The sequence below is a fragment of the Cherax quadricarinatus genome, chromosome 20, assembly GCF_038502225.1.
Source record: "Cherax quadricarinatus isolate ZL_2023a chromosome 20, ASM3850222v1, whole genome shotgun sequence".
Classification (NCBI taxonomy): Eukaryota; Metazoa; Arthropoda; class Malacostraca; order Decapoda; family Parastacidae; genus Cherax; species Cherax quadricarinatus.
This window is the reverse complement of record NC_091311.1, coordinates 44,024,222-44,050,697: the sequence shown is the minus strand read 5'-3', so window position 1 is coordinate 44,050,697 and position 26,476 is coordinate 44,024,222. Positions and strand designations below refer to the sequence as shown.

The 26,476-nt window shown below is 39.6% G+C and overlaps 2 protein-coding genes across 8 annotated transcripts in view; one reads left to right on the top strand and one right to left on the bottom strand.

The window, feature by feature from the left end:
- Positions 1 to 11,305, bottom strand: part of LOC128703888 (CXXC-type zinc finger protein 1) — a 57,142-nt gene extending 45,837 nt beyond the window's left edge. The window contains exons 1-2 of one of the 6 annotated variants that reach the window (XM_070087031.1): positions 11,180 to 11,305; positions 1,616 to 1,746 (exon numbers count right to left, since the gene is read on the bottom strand). In XM_070087031.1, the coding sequence (XP_069943132.1) occupies positions 1,616 to 1,692 (77 nt within the window). In that variant the 5' untranslated portion in view covers positions 1,693 to 1,746; positions 11,180 to 11,305. Of the gene's footprint in view, positions 1 to 1,615; positions 1,747 to 9,506; positions 9,743 to 10,130; positions 10,252 to 10,381; positions 10,853 to 11,179 lie in introns of those variants that run through there. The other 5 variants (XM_070087030.1, XM_070087028.1, XM_070087029.1 and 2 more) reach the window with 5 other exon arrangements.
- Positions 11,306 to 15,984: 4,679 nt separating this feature from the next.
- LOC128700949 (gem-associated protein 6) lies at positions 15,985 to 26,476 on the top strand. 2 transcript variants are annotated; one of them, XM_053794456.2, is made up of 5 exons: positions 15,985 to 16,053; positions 18,100 to 18,272; positions 19,506 to 19,650; positions 21,515 to 21,619; positions 24,994 to 26,476. In XM_053794456.2, the coding sequence occupies exons 2-5, from the start codon at positions 18,127 to 18,129 to the stop codon at positions 25,123 to 25,125; spliced, it is 528 nt and encodes a 175-aa protein (XP_053650431.1). In that variant the 5' UTR covers positions 15,985 to 16,053; positions 18,100 to 18,126; the 3' UTR covers positions 25,126 to 26,476. The 2 variants fall into 2 exon arrangements, with proteins under 2 accessions (XP_053650431.1, XP_053650423.1); XM_053794448.2 differs by lacking the exon at positions 15,985 to 16,053 and adding an exon at positions 16,090 to 16,210.

Here is a 26,476-nt window from a genome sequence, read left to right as displayed (position 1 = left end):
ACAGTGCTGATAAAACAAAATTTATTAATGTTATTACAACACACTTTATCCATCTTTCAATATGTAAAGGTTTTTAGATTCATTGTTAATATTTAATGCATAGTTATTTGATTTTGTTTTCCATATACATAAGATACTGTTTAACAACACTGAAGCACATTTTTTTTTGGCATTTGTCTTTACTGAAACTCTCATAATTCTCAATTATAGAAGAAAAAATAACTAAGAGATACTTTACACTGCAAAATTTTTAATTTTTTGTTTATTTTAAGCACTATTTACTTATGTGAGAGAGCTCCTATACCAAAATATTTTAAGTAGGTAATTCAGAAGAGGGTTATTAATGCCATCAATGTACCTGAACTCACGTCTAATCTTGAATCATAAGCCTCCAGCCACAAACTTACATTTCTTTTACTGCTACGTCTAACTAAATCATTAGATGTATGTACAGTAAACCCTGGATTTAATGGACTGGTGGAAGAGCGAGTGGCTGGTCAGTGACTGGTGGATCGATACGAGTGTTTTCTCGTGATCAAGCAGTAATGGATAGTTAAACAACAGACAGTATCCATTTTTTTCCAAATTATGGATGTGTCTTGCATTTCTGAAGCCAGTTAAATCACAGCTTTTTTATCTCTTCTCATATAAAGTAGCTGAACACTTCCTCTGTAATCTAATGAATATACTCTGGTATTTGTTAAAAAATTGACATAATGCCATTTTCTCATATATTTCACTCCACAAATGATCGCCAGTCCTTCAAAAGGTATCTGTAGGTTATAGTCCACAAAGAGTTTAAAGACCTATAATTCATTTTAGAAGCATTAATGCATAAGCAATTGTACATCTGCTGTGACTGTTTATACCATAAAAAATCATTAATCATCTACTCTGAATAGTTACATTGTGTGGAACAGTATTTGAGGTCCAACATGCTTACACAATTTTAACTATAATGGAAAAGTCAAACAATATCATCCAAAGAAACTAGTACTACTGTACTATATACAAAACATCTACTGCATAGATAAACAAGAATGAATGAATGGCTGTAAGTTTATTCAGATAGTGTATACATCAAGAAGGCAAAAGAAAAGAGAAGAAAAAAAAAAGGAAAAGAATAATCAAAGAAGGGGAAAAGAGGCAGAGAATAAAGATGAGTGGGAATGTAAAATTTGTAAGGTAATCCTTGCCCTTGTTAGGATAGAAAGCCTCACTGACTAATATTATCCTAGTTAGTAATAAATGTGCATTAATAAAAGCTTTACACAAAGAGATTAATAAAACTCCAATTTCGACATTACAACAATGTATGGTATATTCACTCTAACCTTATCTTCTGATCTAAACAGGTGTTTATTTGAATACAGTTATAAAATATATTACTAGCTGAATAAAATATCACCAGATAAAAAACTAATTGACTGATGTACGCTTGTCAAGTAACAATGATAAAATAAATACCTGATAGTTGGCCTATCTTTACAGCTTAATATATCCTCTAAGCATAAAAGTTCAAGTAACTTTACTGTAACTTTTTAAGATTAAAAAATTAAGGAGACCAGAACAATTATAAATGAAAACTGCAATTATGACACTTATCTGCACATACATCATGAATCTGGTGACATCTGAAGTGCGGCACACACAATAGACCTGCTCGTCTTTGAGCCCCTCTTCACGTAGCATGGTGTTGAGTTTGCTTTGACGCTCAGGGAGGTCAAACTGACGAGCAATCTCAGACTGTTGACATGAGAGAGACAGAGAGGAGTATATTCAGTGAGAAAGCATTCACTGTATTCACAACATTAATGAGAAAAAAAACTTTCCTCCTGCTATTTCTAATAAAAATATAAGTACTACACATAACAAGGCTTGAGTATTTCCATTACACACAGCAATATATGCAAGAAACTGATGCATCTTGTCTAGCTCAAGTCCAAATGACTTCACAAACAGGTTATCCGTATCTTAACCCTTTCAGGGTCCAAGGCCAAAATCTGAAGTGGTGCCCCAGTGTCCAAGAATTTTCAAAAAAAAAAAAAAAATGTTAATTTTTTCTTATGAAATGGTAGAGAATCTTTTTGTGAATGTAATAAAACAAAAAGTACGAAATTTGATGGAAAATTTACGAAATTATGCTCTCATGAATTTTGATGTGTGCGATATTTACGAATCGGCGATTTTGCCGACTTTGACTCCCATTTTAGGCTGATTACATTATTCCAGACGACCAAATTCTTAGCTATTTCACTAGTATTACTTCTATTCTATCGATTGAGCACAAGAAATCACCAAGTCACCTGTTTCAACTACAAAATAAAGTGACCGGAAATTGGTAATTTGGCCAATTTAACACAAAGTTCAAAATATTCCAATTTCAAAATAGGGTCCAGAATAAACAATGTAGGTATTCCTGGCACTAAACTAACATTTCCTTTGTTCATTAGTTATGTTTTGAGGCTTTACAAATAAATTCCATTTTGATTTTTTATTCACATAATGAATTTTTATTCACACCAAAAAATAGAAGATTTACTGTTATGCAATATTGTAATAATTGTATAAATATCATCACCACACTTGTGAATGTATATTAGACCAACCAGCTGGCGTGTATTAGATGTGTGAGGTCGTTTGTTTACTCTTGAACATCGGCAAAAATTTAACATTTCCGCCACTTTGAGCTCAGTTTCAAGCCATTTCCAGTGTTAAAACCAATCAAATTTATCTCTATTTCTGTAATATGTCTTCCATTCTATCAAATGAGACCAAGAAATCACAAATACAACTATAAAAAACATACGAAAAAACGCTGCAAAGTCGCTGTTTTAATCGAAAATCACGGTCTCAGTTTTTTTCTCATTATACACAGTGTGCTGCAGGATTTGTTTTATGTGATGCACACATACCACATAGATGTATTCTCTCACATCTAGGCCCAAATTTACCACTCACAGTTTATCAGAGTGAGCTGAGCTCATGATGTAGATCTACGGTTTGAACCCTGAATGTAAAGCCGTAGATCAACGGGACGGACCCTGAAAGGGTTAACTAGCATAACCTAAACCAAGTACATACATTCACTCCCTAAAAACACAGCTGAAACACTACCTAGATATATTATGTTTGTGGTCATGCTCAAGTCAAATTCAACAGCATGATGCTTGAGTATACATTATTTTTTTATTATCACACCGGCCGATTCCCACCAAGGCAGGGTGGCCCGAAAAAGAAAAACTTTCACCATCATTCACTCCATCACTGTCTTGCCAGAAGGGTGCTTTACACTACAGTTTTTAAACTGCAACATTAACACCCCTCCTTCAGAGTGCAGGCACTGTACTTCCCATCTCCAGGACTCAAGTCCGGCCTGCCGGTTTCCCTGAATCCCTTCATAAATGTTACTTTGCTCACACTCCAACAGCACGTCAAGTATTAAAAACCATTTGTCTCCATTCACTCCTATCAAACACGCTCACGCATGCCTGCTGGAAGTCCAAGCCCCTCGCACACAAAACCTCCTTTACCCCCTCCCTCCAACCCTTCCTAGGCCGACCCCTACCCCGCCTTCCTTCCACTACAGACTGATACACTCTTGAAGTCATTCTGTTTCGCTCCATTCTCTCTACATGTCCGAACCACCTCAACAACCCTTCCTCAGCCCTCTGGACAACAGTTTTGGTAATCCCGCACCTCCTCCTAACTTCCAAACTACGAATTCTCTGCATTATATTCACACCACACATTGGCCTCAGACATGACATCTCCACTGCCTCCAGCCTTCTCCTCGCTGCAACATTCATCACCCACGCTTCACACCCATATAAGAGCGTTGGTAAAACTATACTCTCATACATTCCCCTCTTTGCCTCCAAGGACAAAGTTCTTTGTCTCCACAGACTCCTAAGTGCACCACTCACTCTTTTTCCCTCATCAATTCTATGATTCACCTCATCTTTCATAGACCCATCCGCTGACACGTCCACTCCCAAATATCTGAATACGTTCACCTCCTCCATACTCTCTCCCTCCAATCTGATATTCAATCTTTCCTCACCTAATCTTTTTGTTATCCTCATAACCTTACTCTTTCCTGTATTCACCTTTAATTTTCTTCTTTTGCACACCCTACCAAATTCATCCACCAATCTCTGCAACTTCTCTTCAGAATCTCCCAAGAGCACAGTGTCATCGGCAAAGAGCAGCTGTGACAACTCCCACTTTGTGTGTGATTCTTTATCTTTTAACTCCACGCCTCTTGCCAAGACCCTCGCATTTACTTCTCTTACAACCCCATCTATAAATATATTAAACAACCACGGTGACATTACACATCCTTGTCTAAGGCCTACTTTTACTGGGAAAAAATTTCCCTCTTTCCTACATACTCTAACTTGAGCCTCACTATCCTCGTAAAAACTCTTCACTGCTTTCAGTAACCTACCTCCTACACCATACACTTGCAACATCTGCCACATTGCCCCCCTATCCACCCTGTCATACGCCTTTTCCAAATCCATAAATGCCACAAAGACCTCTTTAGCCTTATCTAAATACTGTTCACTTATATGTTTCACTGTAAACACCTGGTCCACACACCCCCTACCTTTCCTAAAGCCTCCTTGTTCATCTGCTATCCTATTCTCCGTCTTACTCTTAATTCTTTCAATTATAACTCTACCATACAATGCAAGTAAGAGGCACAAAATCAGTGTGGAAAATCTATTAGCAGATGACGTTTTGCTTAGACAACAAACCTCATCAAATCCTCTAGACAATATTTGGAAGGTATTAAAAGGAAAACCAATTTTAACATTTTGAATAAGAGACAGTAACAAGAAACATCAATGTATGAATTTGTTAAATTCTAAAGACCTGATATTCTCCGGCTAATGAAGGTGATGTGTGTACAAAAAAAACCTCAGAGTTGATTAATTAAGAAACACTATTTAGGCTTTGGAGCATAAGATACAATTTTTTTCTTACAATGAAATTTAGGGCATACAGATTATGAGCACAGAAAGCACATTATGTAGATTTAACCTAGGATAAATTTACCATTCAAGTTAAGAGGTTGATAAATAACTGGCTGGCTCTGTAGTTTATTCTTTAGATTTTTTTTTTCAATAAACCGGCCATATACCACCAATGCAGGGTGGCCCAAAAAGAAAACCGAAAGTTTCCCTTTTTAAATTTAGTAATTTATACAGGAGAAGGGGTTACTAACCACTTGCTCCCTGCATTTTAGTCGCCTCTTACAACGCGCACGGCTTACGAAGAAAGAATTCTGTTCCACTTCCCCATGGAGATAAGAGGAAATAAACAAGAACTAGAAAGAAAATAGAAGAAAACCCAGAGGGGTGTGTATATATATGCTTGTACTTGTATGTGTAGTGTTTACCTGGAGAGAGTTCCGGGGGTCAACACCCCCACGACCCGGTCTGTGACCAGGCCTCCTGGTGAATCAGAGCCTGATCAACCAGGCTGTTACTGCTGGCTGCACGCAAACCAACGTACGAGCCACAGCCCGGCTGGCCAGGTACTGACTTTAGGTGCTTGTCCAGTGTCAGCTTGAAGACTGCCAGGGGTCTATTGGTAATCCCCCTTATGTATGCTGGGAGGCAGCTGAACAGTCTCGGGCCCCTGACACTTACTGTATGGTCTCTTAACGTGCTAGTAACACCCCTGCTTTTCACTGGGGGGATGTTGCATCGTCTGCCAAGTCTTTTGCTTTCGTAGCGAGTGATTTTCGTGTGCAAGTTCGGTACTAGTCTCTCTAGGATTTTCCAGGTGTATATAATCATGTATCTCTCCTGCCTGCGTTCCAGGGAATACAGGTTCAGGAACCTCAAGCGCTCCCAGTAATCGAGGTGTTTTATCTCCGTTATGGGCGCCGTGAAGGTTCTCTGTACATTTTCTAGGTCAGCAATTTCACCTGCCTTGAAAGGTGCTGTTAGTGTGCAGCAATATTCCAGCACAGATAGAACAAGTGACCTGAAGAGTGTCATCATGGGCTTGGCATCCCTAGTTTTGAAGGTTCTCATTATCCATCCTGTCATTTTTCTAGCAGATGCGATTGATACAATGTTATGGTACTTGAAGGCGAGATCCTCTGACATGATCACTCCCAGGTCTTTGACGTTGGTGTTTCGCTCTATTTTGTGGCCAGAATTTGTTTTGTACTCTGATGAAGATTTAATTTCCTTGTGTTTACCATATCTGAGTAATTGAAATTTCTCATCGTTGAACTTCATATTGTTTTCTGCAGCCCACTGAAAGATTTGTTTGATGTCCGCCTGGAGCCTTGCAGTGTCTGAAATGGAAGACACTGTCATGCAGATTCGGGTGTCATCTGCAAAGGAAGACACGGTGCTGTGGCTGACATCCCTGTCTATGTCAGATATGAGGATGAGGAACAAGATGGGAGTGAGTACTGTGCCTTGTGGAACAGAGCTTTTCACCGTAGCTGCCTTGGACTTTACTCTGTTGACTACTACTCTCTGTGTTCTGTTAGTGAGGAAATTATAGATCCATCGACCAAGTTTTCCTGTTATTCCTTTAGCATGCATTTTGTGCGCTATTACGCCATGGTCACACTTGTCGAAGGCTTTTGCAAAGCCTGTATATATTACATCTGCATTCTTTTTGTCTTCTAGTGCATCTAGGACCTTGTAGTGATCCAATAGTTGAGACAGACAGGAGCGACCTGTTCTAAACCCATGTTGCCCTGGGTTGTGTAATTGATGGGTTTCTAGATGGGTGGTGATCTTGCTTCTTAGGACCCTTTCAAAGATTTTTATGATATGGGATGTTAGTGCTATCGGTCTGTAGTTCTTTGCTATTGCTTTACTGCCCCCTTTGTGGAGTGGGGCTATGTCTGTTGTTTTTAGTAACTGTGGGAAGACCCCCATGTTCATGCTCCCTCTCTATAGGATGGTAAAAGCTCGTGATAGGGGCTTCTTGCAATTCTTGATGAACACGGAGTTCCACGAGTCTGGACCTGGGGCAGAGTGCATGGGCATGTCATTTATTGCCTGTTTGAAGTCATTTGGCATCAGGATAACATCAGATAGGCTTGTGTTAACCAAATTCTGTGGCTCTCTCATAAAAAATTCATTTTGATCTTCGACTCTCAGTCTGGTTAGCAGCTTGCTAAAAACAGTCATATTGGGACTTGAGTAGCTCACTCATTTCCTTGCTGTCATCTGTGTAGGACCCATCTTGTTTAAGTAGGGGCCCAATACTGGACGTTGTTCTCGACTTTGATTTGGCATAGGAGAAGAAATACTTTGGGTTTCTTTCAATTTCATTTATGGCTTTTAGTTCTTCCCGCGATTCCTGACTCCTGTAAGATTCCTTTAGCTTAAGTTCGATGCTTGCTATTTCTCTGACCAGTGACTCCCTTCGCATTTCAGATATACTGACCTCTTTTAGCCGCTCTGTTATTCTTTTCTGTTGCCTGTAAAGGGAGCGCCTGTCTCTTTCTATTTTACATCTACTACTCCTTTTTCTTAGAGGAATAAGCCTTGTGCATACATCGAGTGCCACAGAGTTAATCTGTCCTAGGCATAAGTTGGGGTCTGTGTTGCTTAGTATATCTTCCCAGCTTATATTGGTTAGGAGTTGGTTTACTTGGTCCCACTTTAAGTTTTTGTTACTGAAGTTGAATTTGGTGAATGCTCCCTCGTGTGACCTAAGTGTAAGTAGAAGTAGCAAGACATACCTAAAATCTTGCATGTTTATGAGACAGACAAAAGACACCAGCAATCCTACCATCATGTAAAACAATTACAGGCTTTTGTTTTACACTCACTGACATAGACAAGGATGTCAGCCACAGCACCGTGTCTTCCTTTGCAGATGACACCCGAATCTGCATGACAGTGTCTTCCATTGCAGACACTGCAAGGCTCCAGGCGGACATCAACCAAATCTTTCAGTGGGCTGCAGAAAACAATATGAAGTTCAACGATGAGAAATTTCAATTACTCAGATATGGTAAACATGAGGAAATTAAATCTTCATCAGAGTACAAAACAAATTCTGGCCACAAAATAGAGCGAAACACCAACGTCAAAGACCTGGGAGTGATTATGTCGGAGGATCTCAACTTCAAGGACCATAACATTGTATCAATCGCATCTGCTAGAAAAATGACAGGATGGATAATGAGAACCTTCAAAACTAGGGAGGCCAAGCCCATGATGACACTCTTCAGGTCACTTGTTCTATCAAGGCTGGAATATTGCTGCACTCTAACAGCACCTTTCAAGGCAGGTGAAATTGCCGACCTAGAAAATGTACAGAGAACTTTCACGGCGCGCATAACGGAGATAAAACACCTCAATTACTGGGAGCGCTTGAGGTTTCTAAACCTGTATTCCCTGGAACGCAGGCAGGAGAGATACATGATTATATACACCTGGAAAATCCTAGAGGGACTAGTACCGAACTTGCACACGAAAATCACTCACTACGAAAGCAAAAGACTTGGCAGACGATGCACCATCCCCCCAATGAAAAGCAGGGGTGTCACTAGTACGTTAAGAGACCATACAATAAGTGTCAGGGGCCCGAGACTGTTCAACTGCCTCCCAGCATACATAAGGGGGATTACCAACAGACCCCTGGCAGTCTTCAAGCTGGCACTGGACAAGCACCTAAAGTCAGTTCCTGATCAGCCGGGCTGTGGCTCGTACGTTGGTTTGCGTGCAGCCAGCAGCAACAGCCTGGTTGATCAGGCGCTGATCCACCAGGAGGCCTGGTCACAGACCGGGCGGCGGGGGCGTTGACCCCCGAAACTCTCTCCAGGTAAACTCCAGGATGGTGGTATCTCCCTGGGTGGTTGCCGTCTACCAACCTACTACCTAGATTAATCTTTAGATGCAAGTATTATTTAGATAAAATGCACAATTATTTTAACAGACAGACTTCTTGAAGTTCAACAATATTTTCATCAAGCACATGATAGTAATAATTTATCTTATAACCCAATAAAGGCAAATTACCAGAAATTTCAACAACCAATCATCTACATTATAAAATTTAGGGTAAGCACTAAATCTACAGGAGTCATACAGAGCCTGGTAAATGGGTGGCAATGAAGTTGAGTCCAAAGAGAAGGGCAAGTCTAATTCCTTGGATCAAGAGCCTTTACCAACGACAAAGACCCTCCCAGGAGTGGGTTCAGTCACCTATAAGCAGTACATGGACACCAATGGAAAACTGACTTTTTTTTTTTGTTATCCTTGGTAATTTACTCACACGTTACTATGTATGATAACTGTACCTATGCATACCCGTAACTAAATGAACTTACATCTACAAACAACGTCTCCAGTCACCTCAGGTAGTAATGAAAACCCATACATAAATTACCCTATAGAATTTATGAGAAAAAGGAAAACTATATTGTTAATTACCTCACATTATCACTTGCTATATAGATCAGGGGTTTGCAGAAACCTAATATAAGAATAATATTAGCACAAATAACGCACCTTAGACATGTTTGAGAGGCAGTAGTGTAGAAGATGCTTCCCCTTGTTTGTTTACTCTCACACTCCCTCTCTTACCTTCACTCTCACCAACATTTACTATACTATATAATATACAGATTTGTATAACCATATAAAGGAAAAAAATAATATAATATAAGTGGTATATCTGTGGGATAATTGTGCTTGAATATTTAATGTGTTTAAATAATAATGGAGGGTTTTTATTTTCACAGTGGAACGTGAGGTTGTTGTGATGTCTGACGCTACTGTTGAATAATGTGATTGCTGCCATTATTATCACTGAAACTGTTAACTCTGTGACCCACTCATTACTTCTATGACTTCCTCAGTTATGAGAACATTGTGTACTAGTCTCTGGACCCAGTATTTGGTTGCAATACCCTGATTATCGCCCACACCATGGGTATGAGGAAAGATGCAAACTACCATCTTAAAATATTACAGAACTGCTGAGACGTCTGTAATCAATATTCTTAAGGAATGAACATTCTTATGTCATATTTATGTTGTGGGTAGGAAGCTTGAAAGATATTGGGAGTACAGCTTAATGAGACAAACTTTTTATTTATGGTGATTAATTTTCCTTATTCGGTTAGGACTAACCGTTCATAGTTGATTAAAATAATTATCTTCCACAGGTGAGATAGCTAATGGGAATGAGAATGTAGTACAGAAGATAGTTGTTAATGTTTGTTCCCAGTTAATATGTAGGGTTGACACTATATTTAATCTCAACACTGCTTGTTCTGTCACTATCACTGATAACATCAACACCTGTAACAAGTCATTATTCACTCTTGCAGCCATTAATGACATGAATTTAGCACTTTTTGATGAATACAGTACTCACTTACCAATACTTGACGTACCTATACAGTTACGTTGGTAATGTCACGTACTCTCAAAATACACTTATTTCAAGGGAGGTGCCTTAACGGAAATGTAAGGCTCTTCATCAGATAATTAGAGCCATTTTTCACTCCTAGATCAAACCTGATAACTCCACACTTTCTCCAGGCACTGTTTCATAAATATAATAGTTCACTGTACACCGTACAGTGTTCCACAGCACCTTCTAAATATCTATCGCAACACTTTGTAACTGCAATGCAGGGTGTCATTGCAATGCATTATTTTCTTGTGGTACTATCTCTTTTCAATATCTGTGGTTCTTAGATAGCTACCTTAATTAATTATTCTACTTAGACTGTTGCTTTGTGATGTGCTGATGAAAAATTCTTGATTTAAAGACTTAGAACTGTCTTATTCTTTCCTGGATTCATCCAGTGTCTCACTCCCCATTCAGTGTACCAACTCAGGTTTAGTGCTTGGAAATAATGGAAATAAGTCACAGTGTTTTGACTTTGCAGTATGAAGTTATACTACGTTAAATCTACATAATGTTCTGTTTATGTACCCAATACAATATACAATCTGTATATAGTCGAGACCCTGTAAAATAATTGTATATCCAATGCCTAAATAAAACGTTACTCCATATGGATATATTACAATAATCCTCATAACTACTTAATGGTTGACCGGCAGTTGTGTACCTGCCTCAACCCCTGGACACACACTTGTGCTAACTTGCTGCTCCCTCATTCCTGTAAGAATTTCAACATATAATACGATTTGAAAATATAACATACTTGCTGTTTTTGCAGCCATAATGCAATACACGTATGAATGATGGGTCCAGCAGGCAGTGTATAATGAGAATAAGAGAACAGAGGGAAAATGCAGTAGGCTTATTGGCCCATGCGCCCAGTCCCTGGACCCATTATGTACCTCTGTAATCTTTTGACTACCGCCCACAGGATGGGTATGGGTTGCATTAATAAACATTAAACTAAGTAAACCTACTGGCTCATGCTAGGCAACCCTCATGTACGATGAGAACAAGCATCCCAGGATAAGATAACGTGTCCAGTGGGCGGTGTCTGATGAGAACAAGCACTCCAGGGATAGAATAATGAATGATGTGAGCGGTGTATGAGACCAAACACTCCAGGGAGAGAATAATGTATCCAGTGGGTGGTGTATGATGAGAACAAGCACCCCGGAGAACGATGTGTCCAGTCTGCAGTGTATGATGAAAACAACCAGTGGGTGGTGTATGATGAGAACCAGTGGGTGGTGTATGAGAACCAGTGGGCAGTGTATGAGAACCAATGAGCGGTGTATGATGATAAACAGTTGGGCAGTGTATGATGAGAACAAGTGGGTAGTGTATAAGAACCAGTGGGTGGTGTATGATAACCAGTGAGCAGTGTATGATGAGAACCAATGGGCAGTGTATGAGAACCAGTGGGCAGTGTGATGAGAACCAATGGGAAATGTATGATGAGAACCAGTGGGAAGTGTATGAGAAGAACTAGTTGGCGGTGTATAATGAGAACAACCAGTGGGCGGCGTATGAGAACCAGTGGGCAGTGTATAATGACAACCATTGGGCAGTGTATGAGAACCAGTGGGCAGTGTATGAGAACCAGTTGGCAGTGTATGAGAACCAGTGGGCAGTGTATAATGAGAACCAGTGGGCAATGTATGATGAGAACCAGTGGACAGTGTATGATGAACACTAGTGGGCAGTATATGAGAACCACTGGGCAGTGTATGATGAGAACCAGTAGGCAGTGTATGATAACCAGTGGGCAGTGTATGATGAGAACCAGTGAGCAGTGTATGATGAGAACCAGTGGGCAGTGTACGATGAGAACCAGTGGGAGTGTATAATGAGAACCAGTTGGCAGTGTATAAGAACCAGTGGGCAGTGTATGAAGAGAACCAGTGGGCAGTGTATGATGAGAACCAGTGGGCAGTGTATGATGAGAACCAGTTGGCAGTGTATGATGAGAACCAGTGGGCAGTGTATGATAAGAACCAGTGGGCAGTGTATGATGAGAACCAGTGGGCAGTGTATGAGAACCAGTGGGCAGTGTATGATGAGAACCAGTGGGCAGTGTATGATGAGAACCAGTGGGCAATGTATGATGAGAACCAGTTGGCAGTGTATGATGAGAACCAGTGGGCAGTGTATGATGAGAACCAGTGGGCAGTGTACGATGAGAACCAGTGGCAGTGTACGATGAGGACCAGTGGGCAGTGTACGATGAGGACCAGTGGGCAGTGTATGATGAGAACATACTCCAGGGAGGGAATAATGTGGGTAGTGTATGATGAGAACGAGCATCTCAGATGTGTCCAGTGGGCTGTGTACAATGTGAACAAGCATCCCAGGGAGAGAATAATGTGTCCAGTGGGTGGTGTATGATGAGATTAAGCACTTCAGATAGGGAAAAATGTGTCCAGTGGGCGGTGTATGATGAGAGTGTGCACTCGGAGATGACGATATGTCCAGTACACTGTCTTCTAAGCACTTCTAAGGTATTCGTGGGTCGCTAGTAATTGAGGGACCGAGATTCGGTCCCTGGACGAGTGGAAATTTTGGACATGTCCTGGAGCTCGATCGCTAGCTCACTCAGCTCACACTGAAGTCCGGGGTTCGAATCTCCTCCATTACGGCTGGAAAACATTAGGGACGTGTTTCCATAAGACACCTCCTGTCCCTGTCCCTGTTCACCCATCAGTTTACATGGGTCTTAGTCGATTGGTGTGGGTCGCATCCTGGGACAAAACTGACCTAATTTGCCCGAAATACTCAGCATAATAAGGGGTTTTCTATATAGTAGTATGTCATTGATGTCAGCTAGGCCTGTATACAATGTACATGTGACTCACTACAAGTACATACCTGGAGTTTACCTGGACAGGGTTTCGGGGGTCAACGCCCCCTCGGCTCGGTCTGAGACCAGGCCTCATGGTGAATCAGGGTCTGATCAATCAGGCTGTTACTGCTGGCCGCACGCAAGCCGACGTACGAACCACAGCCCGGTTGGTCAGGTATTGACTTTAGGTGCCTGTCCAGTGCCTTCTTAAAGACAGCCAGGGGTCTATTGGTAATACCTCTTATGTATGCTGAGAGGCAGTTGAACAGTCTTGGGCCCCGGATACTTACTGTGTTGCTTCTCAGTATACTTGTGGCGCCCCTGCTTTTCATCGGGGGGAATGTTTCATCTCCTGCCGAGTCTTTTGCTTTCATAGGGAGTGATTTTCGTGTGCAGGTTTGATACCAATCCCTCCAGGACCTTACAAGTGTATATTATCATGTATCTCTCGTCTGCATTCCAGGGAATACATATCAAGGACCTTCAACCGTTCCCAGCAATTTAGGTGCCTTATCGTACTTGTGTGTGCCGTGAAAGTTCTTCGTACACTCTCCAGATCTGCAATGTCGCCAGCCTTGAAGGGGGCCGTTAGTGTACAGCAGTATTCCAGCCTAGAGAGCACAAGCGATTTGAAGAGAATCATCATGGGCTTGGCGTCCCTAGTTTTGAAGGTTCTCATTATCCATCCTATCATTTTCCTAGCGTAAGAGGTAAATACATTCTTGTGGTCTTTGAAGGCGAGGCCCCTCAAGGAAGGTTCCTTGATGTTGGTGAGGGGCTCTTGATTTAGGGAATTGGATCTGTGCTCCAGTTCCCCGAATTAAGCCTGAATGCCTTCCACATCCCCCCCCTGGGCGCTGTATAATCCTACGGGTTTAGCGCTTCCCCCTTGATTATAATAATAATAATTTGAAGGCGAGGTCCTCTGACATTATCACTTCCAGGTCCTTAACATTACTTTTCCGCTCTATTGTATGGTTAGATTTTGTTGTATACCCTGATACATTTTTAATTTCCTCAAGTTTCCCATATCTGAGTTGAAATTTCTGCTCGTTGAACTTCATATTGTTTTGAGTGGCCCATTTGAAGATTTAGTTGATGTCTGCTTGGAGTCTCGCAGTGTCTTCGAAGGAGGTAACTGCCATGGTAATCCGGGTGTCAACAGCAAAGGAGGACACGGAGCTATGGCGTATATCTCTGTGTCAGAAATGAGGATGAGGAACAGAATGGGAGCGAGTACTGTGCCTTGTGAAACAGCTTTTTACCGTGGCTGCCTGGGACTTTACTGTTTACTATTACTCCTTGTGTTCTTTTTGCCAGGAAGTTGTAGATCCATCTACCAACTTTTCCTGTTATTCCTTTATCACGCATTTTGTGTGCTATTACACCGTAGTCACACTTGTCGAAAGCTTTTGCAAAGTCTGTGTATATTACATCTGTATTTTGTTTATCCTCCACAGCATCCAGGACCTTGTCATAGTGGTCTAGTAGTTGGGACAGGCAGGAGCGACCTGCTCTAAACCCGTGTTGCCCTGAGTTGTGGCGATCTTGCTTCTTAGAACCCTCTCAAAGATTTTTACATGTACAGTTACATGTAGATGTACTTGTAGTAAATAAAGATATTATTATTATTATCATTATTATTACACATATTACCTCTGTTCACCTGGTATTATGTAGGTACCTGGATGTTAGTCAACTGTTACGGGGTCGCATCCTAGAAGAGATGATTAAAGGACTCCAATGGAAATGAGGCAGTCTGATGACAGTTTGTAGGGTTAACCTGGGTTACTGACCCTTCTAGTTAGTAATACGGATAAAATCTTTTTCCTCGTTGGGACGTTTGACGTCGTTACACTGCCGCTGGGCAATTGACCAGCATTGCTTTTTTTTCGCTCTGCGGATTTCAGCGGCCTGGAGGAAGCAAGCCTGTTAAGATAAGATAAGATAAGATTTCGTTCGGATTTTTAACCCCGGAGGGTTAGCCACCCAGGATAACCCAAGAAAGTCAGTGCGTCATCGAGGACTGTCTAACTTATTTCCATTGGGGTCCTTAATCTTGTCCCCCAGGATGCCACCCAGAACAGTCGACTAACACCCAGGTACCTATTTGCTGCTAGGTGAACAGGACAACAGGTGTAAGGAAACGTGTCGAAATGTTTCTACCCGCCGGGAATCGAACCCGGGCCCTCCGTGTGTGAAGCGGGAGCTTTAGCCACGAGGCCACCGGGCCACTGACTTGAATATCATATAATAATAATATAGTAACATCTTTATTTACTACAAGTACATGTACAAGGAAGATAAGCCTAGCTGACATCAATGACATACTACTACATATAGAAAGCCCCTTGTTAGTTAGTTTAATATGTTTATTATGCACCCCATACCCATCCTGTGGGCGGTAGTCAAAAGATTACAGAGGTACATAATTGGTCCAGGGACTGGACTCCAAAGTTTTGATAGCTGCAGAGCATTTCGGGCAAATTAGGTCCTTGTCCCAGGATGCGACCCACACCAGTTGACTAATTCTCAGGTACCCATTTTACTGATGGATGAACATAGACAACCGGTGTAAAGAAACATGCCCAATGTTTCTACCCGCGCTGGGACTCGAAGGCAGACCCTCGCCGTGTGAAGCGAGAGCTTTAGCCACCAGGCCAGGAGCTTTATCAAGTTGCTGGAGAGCGAAACGTTGCCACAATAAAATGTCACATTAGTTGCACTTGTGTCCTTTTACTTTACACTAACATCCAGGTACCTGGTTAAGGCATGGGATCCACCTAGCCTAATTGGTAACTTACTTTGTTCTCGTTTCTTTACTATTTTATCTGAGACCGGGAAGTGAGGTTCAATACGGTGCAGGTTATGGTAGCTCTATAAATCCACGACAAATAAATAGCAAATTTATTTTACCCAGCAATTAAGGCATTGCTGTAAACACAAATATTTGTACGTATTTGGATTTTAGTAATATTACGTATATTGTAATATTGGCCGTAATTTACTACTATCTCCCGGCAGATTTCGGGCATTAGTTTACATTTTACATAACATACAATCTAGAATTAAGTTATTTTTGTAGAAATTGTCATTTTGGGAGGTATTAATGAAAACAGTACATTTATTTTGATTACGTTAAATGTATTAAACAATTCTTACAACCACAAATATGTTAAAAAACTATATACATATTCTTACTCTCATTTCTTGTAATCATAATTCAACAAGTAATAATTGTCTGTAAGTAATTAAGTCAGTAAGTTTATTCAGGTATACACACAGTTACATAGATTATCATACATAGCAGCATATATGTAGAGAACCTAGGCTAACCCAGAAAAGTCAGAGTGACTTATTTCCATTGGGGTCCTTTGACCCCAATGTTGTTTGTAAACCCTTAATGTCCTTAAATATATAAGCAAATAATAGTTATTGAAATTGTAGTTTTAAGTTAGGCTTAAGCTTGCCTGATATGCTTTGAATAACTAAATGTCACCCACCTCTCTGCAAACATTGTATCATGCTGACATAACTCTTTGTCTTGTCTTGTATCATTTACCTGGCTGAATGTAAATAGATGCATCAGTCGTCATAAGTTTCTTCGATATGCAGGTTATTTGTGTATTGGTCATGGACTGGGCCGTGGGGCATTGACTCACCAGAGCACCATCCAGGTATACTCCAGGTATTGGTGTTCTGTGTTACTGATTTTCAAGCTGTGCTGCCAGACCATCTTCTGATAGATTGTTCAGGCTTGTTTTTGGCATCAACTTCAGTGCCTTCCTTCTTTTATAATCGTACATTTAACAATGATTCGCTCTGTGACGTCTTAACTAAAACTGATTTGCTGCCCCAACTGTGATTTCCTCCTCCCACAAATAATCTAATAGTTGATTTAACAAGGAAACCTGGTTGTCGCTGCTTAAAAGATTCAGTATAATAAAGTAGACAGAAGATTATGTTGTTTCTAATTTTTTTATTTAAAATTTCATCACATTCTTCATATATCTGATCACTCTGAACAACTAATTGTTAGACTGCTGTTACTGCATGATACTTTCTGCCATGGTCTACTATCTGCCTCTGCTTATCTTATCAAAATCAGGTATAATACAGTAATGATATCAACCAGTATTACTTTCCAGTTCTAGACTTTCCTGATGACTGATCCTGGCTCCTAGTAAAAACTCTCTTGTCTCTATGACATGTTCCTGTAATCACCCTCATGACACCAAATATTTACAAATGAACAGTAGTAGGGTATGATTAAGAACAATTATACAGTTACAGTATAATGAAGAATAGCAGTTAAAATTACCATTCTGTTCTAAAGGTAATGCCATTTTCAAAACTATAATATTCTAAAATGCACAAGCAAGGCCTAGCATTTCATGTCTCAGTGTTAACTACCTTCCACTTCACTTTCACCCTAAAACTCATTCTCTCTGGTCACTTAATTACTTCACCAGTATCTTGCCTTCACTACCAACACTAAGAAGCTTACAGTACTTGACTGTTGGCTCACTGACCAGCCACCTTTCTAATTGCCTCTCTCTATGTCTCTTCTCCACCTGATATACACCATTCCTTGTCTGGCTTTTACCTATACATGTACATGTATAGTTTTTACAATCTAGACTCTTTGATTCAAGGATATTCAGTTGACATCCTTTTCCAGACCTACTCCTTTAGCCTGTTATAACATAACAGAACCTGACATCATGTCAGGTTCTATTATGTTATGATATTTATGCATGTTAAGTTTGAATAACTATGGTACTAATACATGCACAGTACTGCATTATTAAAGTTATCTACTTTATAAATTTTATTTCCAGGTATGGTACTATAGTTAGGATTTCGTCATGTCAGATGTGAATGATACTCACAAAATATTCACAAATGATCCTGTTTTGCTTCATTCTATGATCCACTGCCAAGTCACAGTTACTACCACAGACCACAAGCAGTATACTGGCTGGGTCCATACCATTGACCCAGTATCTGAGAGGTATGGTGGTTAAACATTTTATGTATACAATATGGAGAAGTTTGACAGGGCATTAAGTGCAAAATACAGTGTAAATTCCAGTATTTTATGTTATGGATTTGTAAACTTTTTTTTCACTTTCTAGTCTTTCCTTTCGAGGAAAATCTCTTTCCAGTGAAGCATATCTGTTTTCCTTTTTCGTATCCTTAGGGTATATGAGCAACTATAATGGCTACCATAACTTACTGGGTGTATGTGTCCCTTTTCCTCTGATTTTTAATGACATGCCACTCACCACCTAGGCAACATTTGCTAGTCACAATATACACCATATGCCCCTTATTCTATAGATCTTCAAGCAGTTGGTAAACCCTCTTCCCTGTTCTTCTGCTTCTCCTCGTGGGAGGCGTTGCCAGGGAAAATGTGTTATAGGTGGGTTCATCTAAGTACAGTGCTGGCTTATCTGGGGACATCACACTGGGTTCTGTGTAAGGTAACCTCTTCCTCAGGGCATCTGAACTAGTGATGATCAGGTATCTGCTATGGCGAGACGTTTCTCCCAGCATTAATTTTTGGAATGCAGTATCTTGTATAAACATAGGGCAGAATGATGCTTTCTCTTGGTTAGATCATCTGTTAGTTCTTGATTGGCGAGTCATCCATATGTATGTGTATGGTGGGATGTCCTATGCCTGTGAATGTGCTTGGGACTTGCCTGATGGTGCTTTTTCTTTCTTCTTTCAATAAACTGGCCATACCTCATGGAGGCAGGGTAGCGTAAATGTCATGAAGGGTTGGTCTGCCTCTTTAGAAAACTTAACTGTTCTCTTCCCTGTGGGGACTTGCTCAGTGTTCTGTTCAGTGATATTTTTACACTCACTGGTTTGGTGATTACGTGTACAGTATCACCTTTCTCTTTGGCTGGGCTGTTGTCTACTCCTTTACTACTATATTGTTTTTCATAGTGATTAAATAAAATTTAAAAATAAAAAAGAACTCATTGAGTGACATAATTTTCACATGGTTAGTGAATTGCAAGAGCTGAAAACATGTTGGAATATTAATATAAGCATTATTATTGTACAGTTTTCCAACTGTAAAAATTGTCATAACCCATATCTTGTCAGAATTTGTTTTGTATTGTAATAAATACAGTATAGAAGTTCTTACAGCCATATGCTTAAAATAAAAATTCTGCTGTCCATTTTTGCTTATTAATTTTCATATTGCAGCAAACTTTCTCTGTATCTGCAGTGTGGTTCTGGTTGACTTTGGTGAGAATGGCAGTAAAGAAGTGATCCTGGTGTCAGGATATAATGTGGAAAACATTAAGGTTATCAACAGTAATCCACCCCCAGGGCTTGCTCAGTTTATTGACACACTCTTTAGAAAGGAGCAGGTAATTTACCTTGAAAGAGATTCCAGTACTTGCTTCAGATATATATTCTACACAACATTAATCTCTTTATAAGTAAGGATTCAGTATAGTCATGCTCTGGTTATTTAAGTTTCTGTATTTTCACATAAACTTTGAATTTACAGTGCAGTTTCATAAAATTAAACATTCTAATCAAGGGCAGTGCTTCTATTGCTTCTATTGGAGATTATCTTTCAACAAACCAGCTGCATCCCACTGAAACAATCTATTGGAAATGAAAACCTAATAATATTGAAAATGTGAGCTATGATCATGCAACTTAAGGTTTTTTACTGTATCTTAATAGTTCAACAAGAGCTCTATCATAATTTAGTTTTAGTACTGCATTACTAAGTCTGTAGTCAATATTGGATTTAGAGGTTCAAGGGTCCTAAAGGTAACATTGTTTAAGGAGCCCTTTGTTGCTGTCAGGCATTGCACCAGTGAAAATTAAATTTTAACATTAGAGCCAGATAGACGATTGATTGTGTGACTGTTGCTGGCCCGCTAGAAGCTTGTTGTTGTAGAAATTGATTCTTCAAAAATAAATATTTAATATATGAAAACAACTTAAATAATTGATTTTTTATTTCAGAATCAAAAATGCAGTAGTATATATATGCTAATAAGTACATATATATGGTGACAAAAAGTCATCAAATATTACAGACGAGGACATGGTTCACAAAGGGTTAAGAAACAAATGATTAACAATTTGGGGGCCCCTCAGTAATTGGGTTCTAAGTGGCCACTTAACAGTAAATCTGTCATTGTGTGTAACACAAATTACTCTTTCATTCTGAGTTTGAATCTTGGGAATATAACCTCCCACAAATGGCAGTGTGTTATTATATAGTGTGTGTGTTAGTAAAGGTAATTATGAAAAGTAGGCCTGATATACTGCACTGTACAGTTTTGTTCCCTGGCCTTCTGTTTCATAATAAAGCAGGGTCTTGTTTTTCATAGTTTTGCCATTCACATTTTTTGTGGTACACAGTTATTCCCGGTGGCAAGTTTTACTCGTCTGAATTTTAGTTTGAAAAATATACAATATTTAATATAAACTGACACACTGTAATTTCCAAAATTACCTCAGATTAGAATGAAAATTTGTGTACACGATTATAATTTATCAGTAAATGATGTACGAATACTGTAGCAGCAGAATCACTGTATTAGGTCATGTAGGCCCTATTCCCATAATCATTCTTGAGATATTCAGAAAGTAATAAAATAACAAAGAACCCAGAAAATTTGGTGCTGAACAATATTTCTGGGCCTACAATACAGACTATACGATATTTTTTTTTTTTTGTTGTTATTATCGAATGTGTAATAAATTTGGTGTTGAGTGTATAGTAGTCGGAGCATCACACAAGCAGCCACAGGATGCACCCCATGTTTGCAACTGGTTGCTTTATTTTATGAACACCCATACATAATTGTTAAAAGTTTTAATTTAGTCTGAAAAAAATCCTCAAGCTATTTTTGGGAATCCAAGTTTAAAATGCAATCATAAAGGCACCCATTTAAGGATGGTAAGTTATTTTGATTAAAAAAAAACTGTATTAAGCACTGCAGTAATGTAGGGAAATCTGCTTCCACTGCATGACCAGCATTGATTTGAATATTAATTTATATTTATGATCGTCACAGTAACAGTTTTTGTGATTTGCACTTTTTCCACCATCTTGAATTACAGATAAAATGAGATTAAGCAACAGTTTTTTATTATTCTGATATGCCCACAGAACAAGAGTGTAATGGTGTGTTAGTGCTGATTATCTGTTATTATTTTATGGTTTTTGTAGAGTACTGTATATTACTTAACAGGCATTCGTTACAGGTTCATTACAGCAGCCAACAGTTAACAGCCAGGCGAGAGGCTCTTTGTGTTTGGTTAGCAGAAAACCGTGTCCCCTACACAGTAACAGATGACATGAGTATACAGGTATGATTTTTTATTCAACTCTTTAGGTGGATTATTATTATTATAATTTTTATTTATTTTTCATCGTACCAGCTGCATCCCACCGAGGCAGGGTGACCTAAAAAGAAAAACAAAAGTTTCTCTTTTTAAATTTAGTAATTTATACAGGAGAAAGGGTTACTTGCCCCTTGCTCCAGAAATGTTATTATTATTTGCTAAACTTGTGTGTAATTCAGCACAAGGACGGATAGAAGCCCGATCCTTTGCTTGGTAATTATAATCCAGTATCTGACTATTCAGGCTGTTGGTGATCACTTTAGGTGGACAGAAATGCTGTGAATAGAATTACATTTATTTAGGGGGTCATCAGGTCTATGGTAGATTAATAAATTTACCCTTCATCAGTGGTTTATGTTAGCTGTATTACCTGATTTAAACTAGAGAAAGACTTTCAGGTGCAAATAATTTTGCAGTGCAGGCTGCTAAAATACTGTAGAATAATTTTGTTTGTGAAATAAATGCATATACAGTGCACATAAAACTGGTAAAAATCGGATAGTGTGCTTCAGAATTTGAAGATGTTACACTTGTATTAATGAGACTTAGCAGGAAGACTAATGCAATGAAACATTTTTGGGAGTGAATCAGTTTTTTTGAATAGTTATACTGTATTAATTGTTTAATTATGGTAACACATGTAGTTTCTATTAGGTGATAATTTATGACTGAACATTACCCTCAAGGGAGGGAAGTGCCTTGATGCCAGTGAGGGGTTCTTGATTTAAGTAACTGGACTTATCCTCCTCTTCCTTTGATTAAAGCTGATTGCCTCCTGTTCCCCAGGCATTATATGACCCCTACAGGTTAGGTGCTTCCCCATATTAGAAAAATATGTACAGTGGACCCCCGCATAGCGAACTTAATCCGTGCAAGAGGGCTGGTCGTTATGCGAAATGTTCGCTATGCGAATTAATTTTCCCCATAAGAAATAATGGAAATAAAATTAATCCGTGCAAGACACCCAAAAGTATGAAAAAAAAATTTTTTTACCACAAAAAAATGTTAATTTTAGTACACACAAACTGAAAAAGGCATGCACAATTACATGACACTTACTTTTATTGAAGATCTGGTGATGATTGATGGGATGGGAGGAGGGGAGAGAGAGTGTTAGTGTTTAGAAGGGGAATCCCCTTCCATTAGGACTTGAGGTAGCAAGTCCTTTTCTGGGGTTACTTCCCTTCTTCTTTTAATGCCACTAGGACTAGCTTCAGAGTCACTGGACTTCTTTCGCACAACATATCTGTCCATAGTGGCCTGTACCTCTCGTTCCTTTATGATTTGTCTAAAGTGGTTCACAACAGTGTCATTGTAACAGTCACCAGCACGGCTTGCAATAGCTGTGTGAGGGTGATTTTCATCAAAAAAGGTTTGCACTTCAACCCATTTTGCACACATTTCCTTAATCTTTGAAGTAGGCAATTCCTTCAATTTCTCTCTCCCCTCCTTTGAACCAGTTTCCCCAGGTCTGGCCTCTTGCTCTTGAAGTTGATCTATCAGCTCATCAGTGGTTAGTTCTTCATTGTCCTCCTCCACCAACTCTTCCACATCCTCCCCACTAACCTCCAACCCCAAGGACTTCCCCAATTCCACAATTGATTCCTCAACTGGTATATTACTCCTCTCAGGGTTAGCCTCAAACCCTTCAAAATCCCTTTTGTCTACACATTCTGGCCACAGTTTCTTCCAAGCAGAGTTCAAGGTTCTCTTAGTCACTCCCTCCCAAGCCTTACCTATAAGGTTTACACAATTGAGGATATTAAAGTGATCCTTCCAAAACTCTTTTAGAGTCAATCGAGTGTCTGTGGTCACTTCAAAGCACTTTTGAAACAGAGCTTTTGTGTACAGTTTCTTGAAGTTGGAAATGACCTGCTGGTCCATGGGCTGCAGGAGAGGAGTGGTATTAGGAGGCAAAAACTTCACCTTAATGAAGCTCATGTCCCCATAAAGTCGCTCTGCCACGTCTGTAGGATGACCAGGGGCATTGTCTAACACCAGGAGGCACTTAAGGTCTAATTTCTTTTCAGTTAGGTAATCTTTCACATTGGGGGCAAATGCATGGTGTAACCAGTTATAGAAAAATTCCCTAGTGACCCATGCCTTACTGTTTGCCCTCCACAGCACACACAAATTATCCTTGAGGACATTCTTTTGCCTGAACGCTCTGGGAGTTTCAGAGTGATACACTAATAAAGGCTTAACTTTGCAATCACCACTAGCATTGGCACACATCAACAAAGTAAGCCTGTCTTTCATAGGCTTATGTCCTGGGAGTGCCTTTTCCTCCTGAGTAATGTAGGTCCTGCTTGGCATTTTCTTCCAGAACAGGCCTGTTTCATCACAATTAAACACTTGTTCAGGTTCCAGTCCTTCAGTTTCTATGTACTCCTTGAATTCATGCACATATTTTTCAGCCGCTTTGTGGTCCGAACTGGCAGCCTCACCATGCCGTATCACACTATGGATGCCACTACGCTTCTTAAATCTCTCAAACCAACCTTTGCTGGCCTTAAATTCACTCACATCATCACTAGTTGCAGGCATTTTTTTAATTAAATCGTCATGCAACTTCTTAGCCTTTTCACATATGATCGCTTGAAAGACGCTATCTCCTGCTAGCTGTTTTTCATTTATCCACACCAATAAGAGTCTCTCAACATCTTCCATCACTTGCGATCTTTGTTTCGAAAACACAGTTAAACCTTTGGCAACAACAGCTTCCTTGATTGCCGTTTTCTTGCCCACAATAGAAGCGATGGTTGATTTTGGTTTCTTGTACAACCTGACCAGGTTGGTGATACGTACTCCACTTTCATACTTATCAATGATCTCTTTCTTCATTTCAATGGGTATTCTTACCCTTTGAGGTGTAGGGTTGGCACTAGAAGCTTTCTTGGGGCCCATGGTCACTTATTTTCCACAAACAGCACCGAAAACACTGTAATAATACGAAATATTCCGAGTGTATGCTTGAATGTTACCGCGGAGGCTGGCTGGTAAACAATGGGACGGGCGGCACATGTGAGGCTGGCTGAGGGCGCACATTGGACGCGTCTCGGACGAAGGTCGCTGAGCGGGTTTTTGTCCACTATGCGGGGCAAAATTTTAGCGAACAAAGCGTTCGCTATGCGGATTGTTCGCTATGCAAGGCGTTCGCTATGCGGGGGTCCACTGTATAATGTCCATAGACAAATAGAGATAAGGTATTTGGTTTTTGTAAAATTCAGGTCTTTATTTTTTATTCAGAGATCATTTTCTTTTTTTCAACGAACCAGCCATATCCCATCAAGCCATGATAGCAAAGGCAGTTTCTAACTTAAATTTAATTGCTCCAGGTGTTGCAGGCAGCAATGATATCGCCACCATATGAACCCGAATCTGTGCAGTGTACAAATGAAGTGGTTCTCGACAAGGTAATGAAGTTGGTTCAGCAGATGCCCAACCTAAGCAACAGCAAATCTTTATGAACTTTAGTGCATAATGAATAACCAAAGAAGTCCAAGGTGATGCAGGTGTACAAAACACTTGTAACCATTTCTGCCATATGCCAGACATGTTGAATAAGGCACACATGCATTATAGGTATCTTTATTGACATTAACCCTTTGAGGGTCGACAGGCCCTCTCCGAGACTCGTTCTCAGGGTCGGCCAAATTTAAAAAAAAAAAAAAAATTTCTTATGAAAAGATAGAGAATCTTTTCCTGATCATAATGACACCAAAAATATGAAATTTGATGAAAAACTTACGGAATTATGCTCTCGCGAAGTTCGCTGTCTCGGCGATGTTTATGGATCAGCGATTTTGCCCACTTTGAGCCCCATTTTCGGCCAATTCCACTGTACTAGTCGACAAAAAACATGAATATTTCGCTAGAACTCCATTTTTTTCTATTGAATGAGTGCAAGAAACCACCCATTTACCAATTTCAACTATCCAGTACAGTGGTCAGAATTTAGCAATTTTGCCAATTTCACACAAATTTCAAAAGATGCCAATTTCCGAATAGGGTCCAGAACAAACAAGAAATACCTTCCTGGCACTAAAATGACATTTCCTCTGTTCATTAGTCACGTCTCAAGGCCCCTCTTACATTCTTTTGCTTTCCACTTTGAATTTTTATTCTCACAAAAAATAGAAGATTTACTGTTATGCAGACTACTGCATTAGTGTAAAAAATGGTATGAATCATATTGGCGCACTTGCAAAAGAATATTAGACTCACCAGTTGACGTGTATTGGACGCTTGGCATGATTTGTTTACTTTTGAACTTTGGTAAAAATCAAACATTTCTGCTACTTTGAGCTCAATTTCAAGGTACTTTTCATTATAAAACCAGTCAAAATCATCTCAATTTCTATGATATGCCTTCCATTCTATAAAATGAGACCAAGAAAACTAGAATACAACAATAAAGACCATACAAAAATACAGTGCAAAGTCGCTGTTTTATTCCAAAAAAATGGTCAAAGTTTTTTTTTTCTCATTATGCACTGTGCTGCAGGATTTTTTTATACTGTGCACACTGACCACATAGACCCATTCTTTCATATGGAGGCCTACCAGTTTTCTCCCACTAGATTTGAGGGCGCTAGAATTTAGGCGTACTAGTACGTCAAAAACCCTGGGTTGTAAGCCGTACTAGTACGTCCGAAACCCTCAAAGGGTTAAAGATACCTAAATGTTGCACATGTGTCTTATTCATTTACTTGTTGGTTTTATATATGCCACTGATATTATGATATATGTCAGTCATGTTCATAGACTACTGCATCAGCAGATATTGTCAAATAAATGTAATAATGCAAAAATATACAA

Bases quoted from the DNA above. Each gene is read 5' to 3' on its own strand.
- LOC128700949 (XM_053794456.2), top strand. From the start codon at position 18,127: ATGTCAGATGTGAATGATACTCACAAAATATTCACAAATGATCCTGTT. The intron at 19,651-21,514 runs GTAATTTACCTT...CATTCGTTACAG, and splicing joins CACTCTTTAGAAAGGAGCAG to GTTCATTACAGCAGCCAACA. The intron at 21,620-24,993 runs GTATGATTTTTT...TAATTGCTCCAG, and splicing joins CAGATGACATGAGTATACAG to GTGTTGCAGGCAGCAATGAT.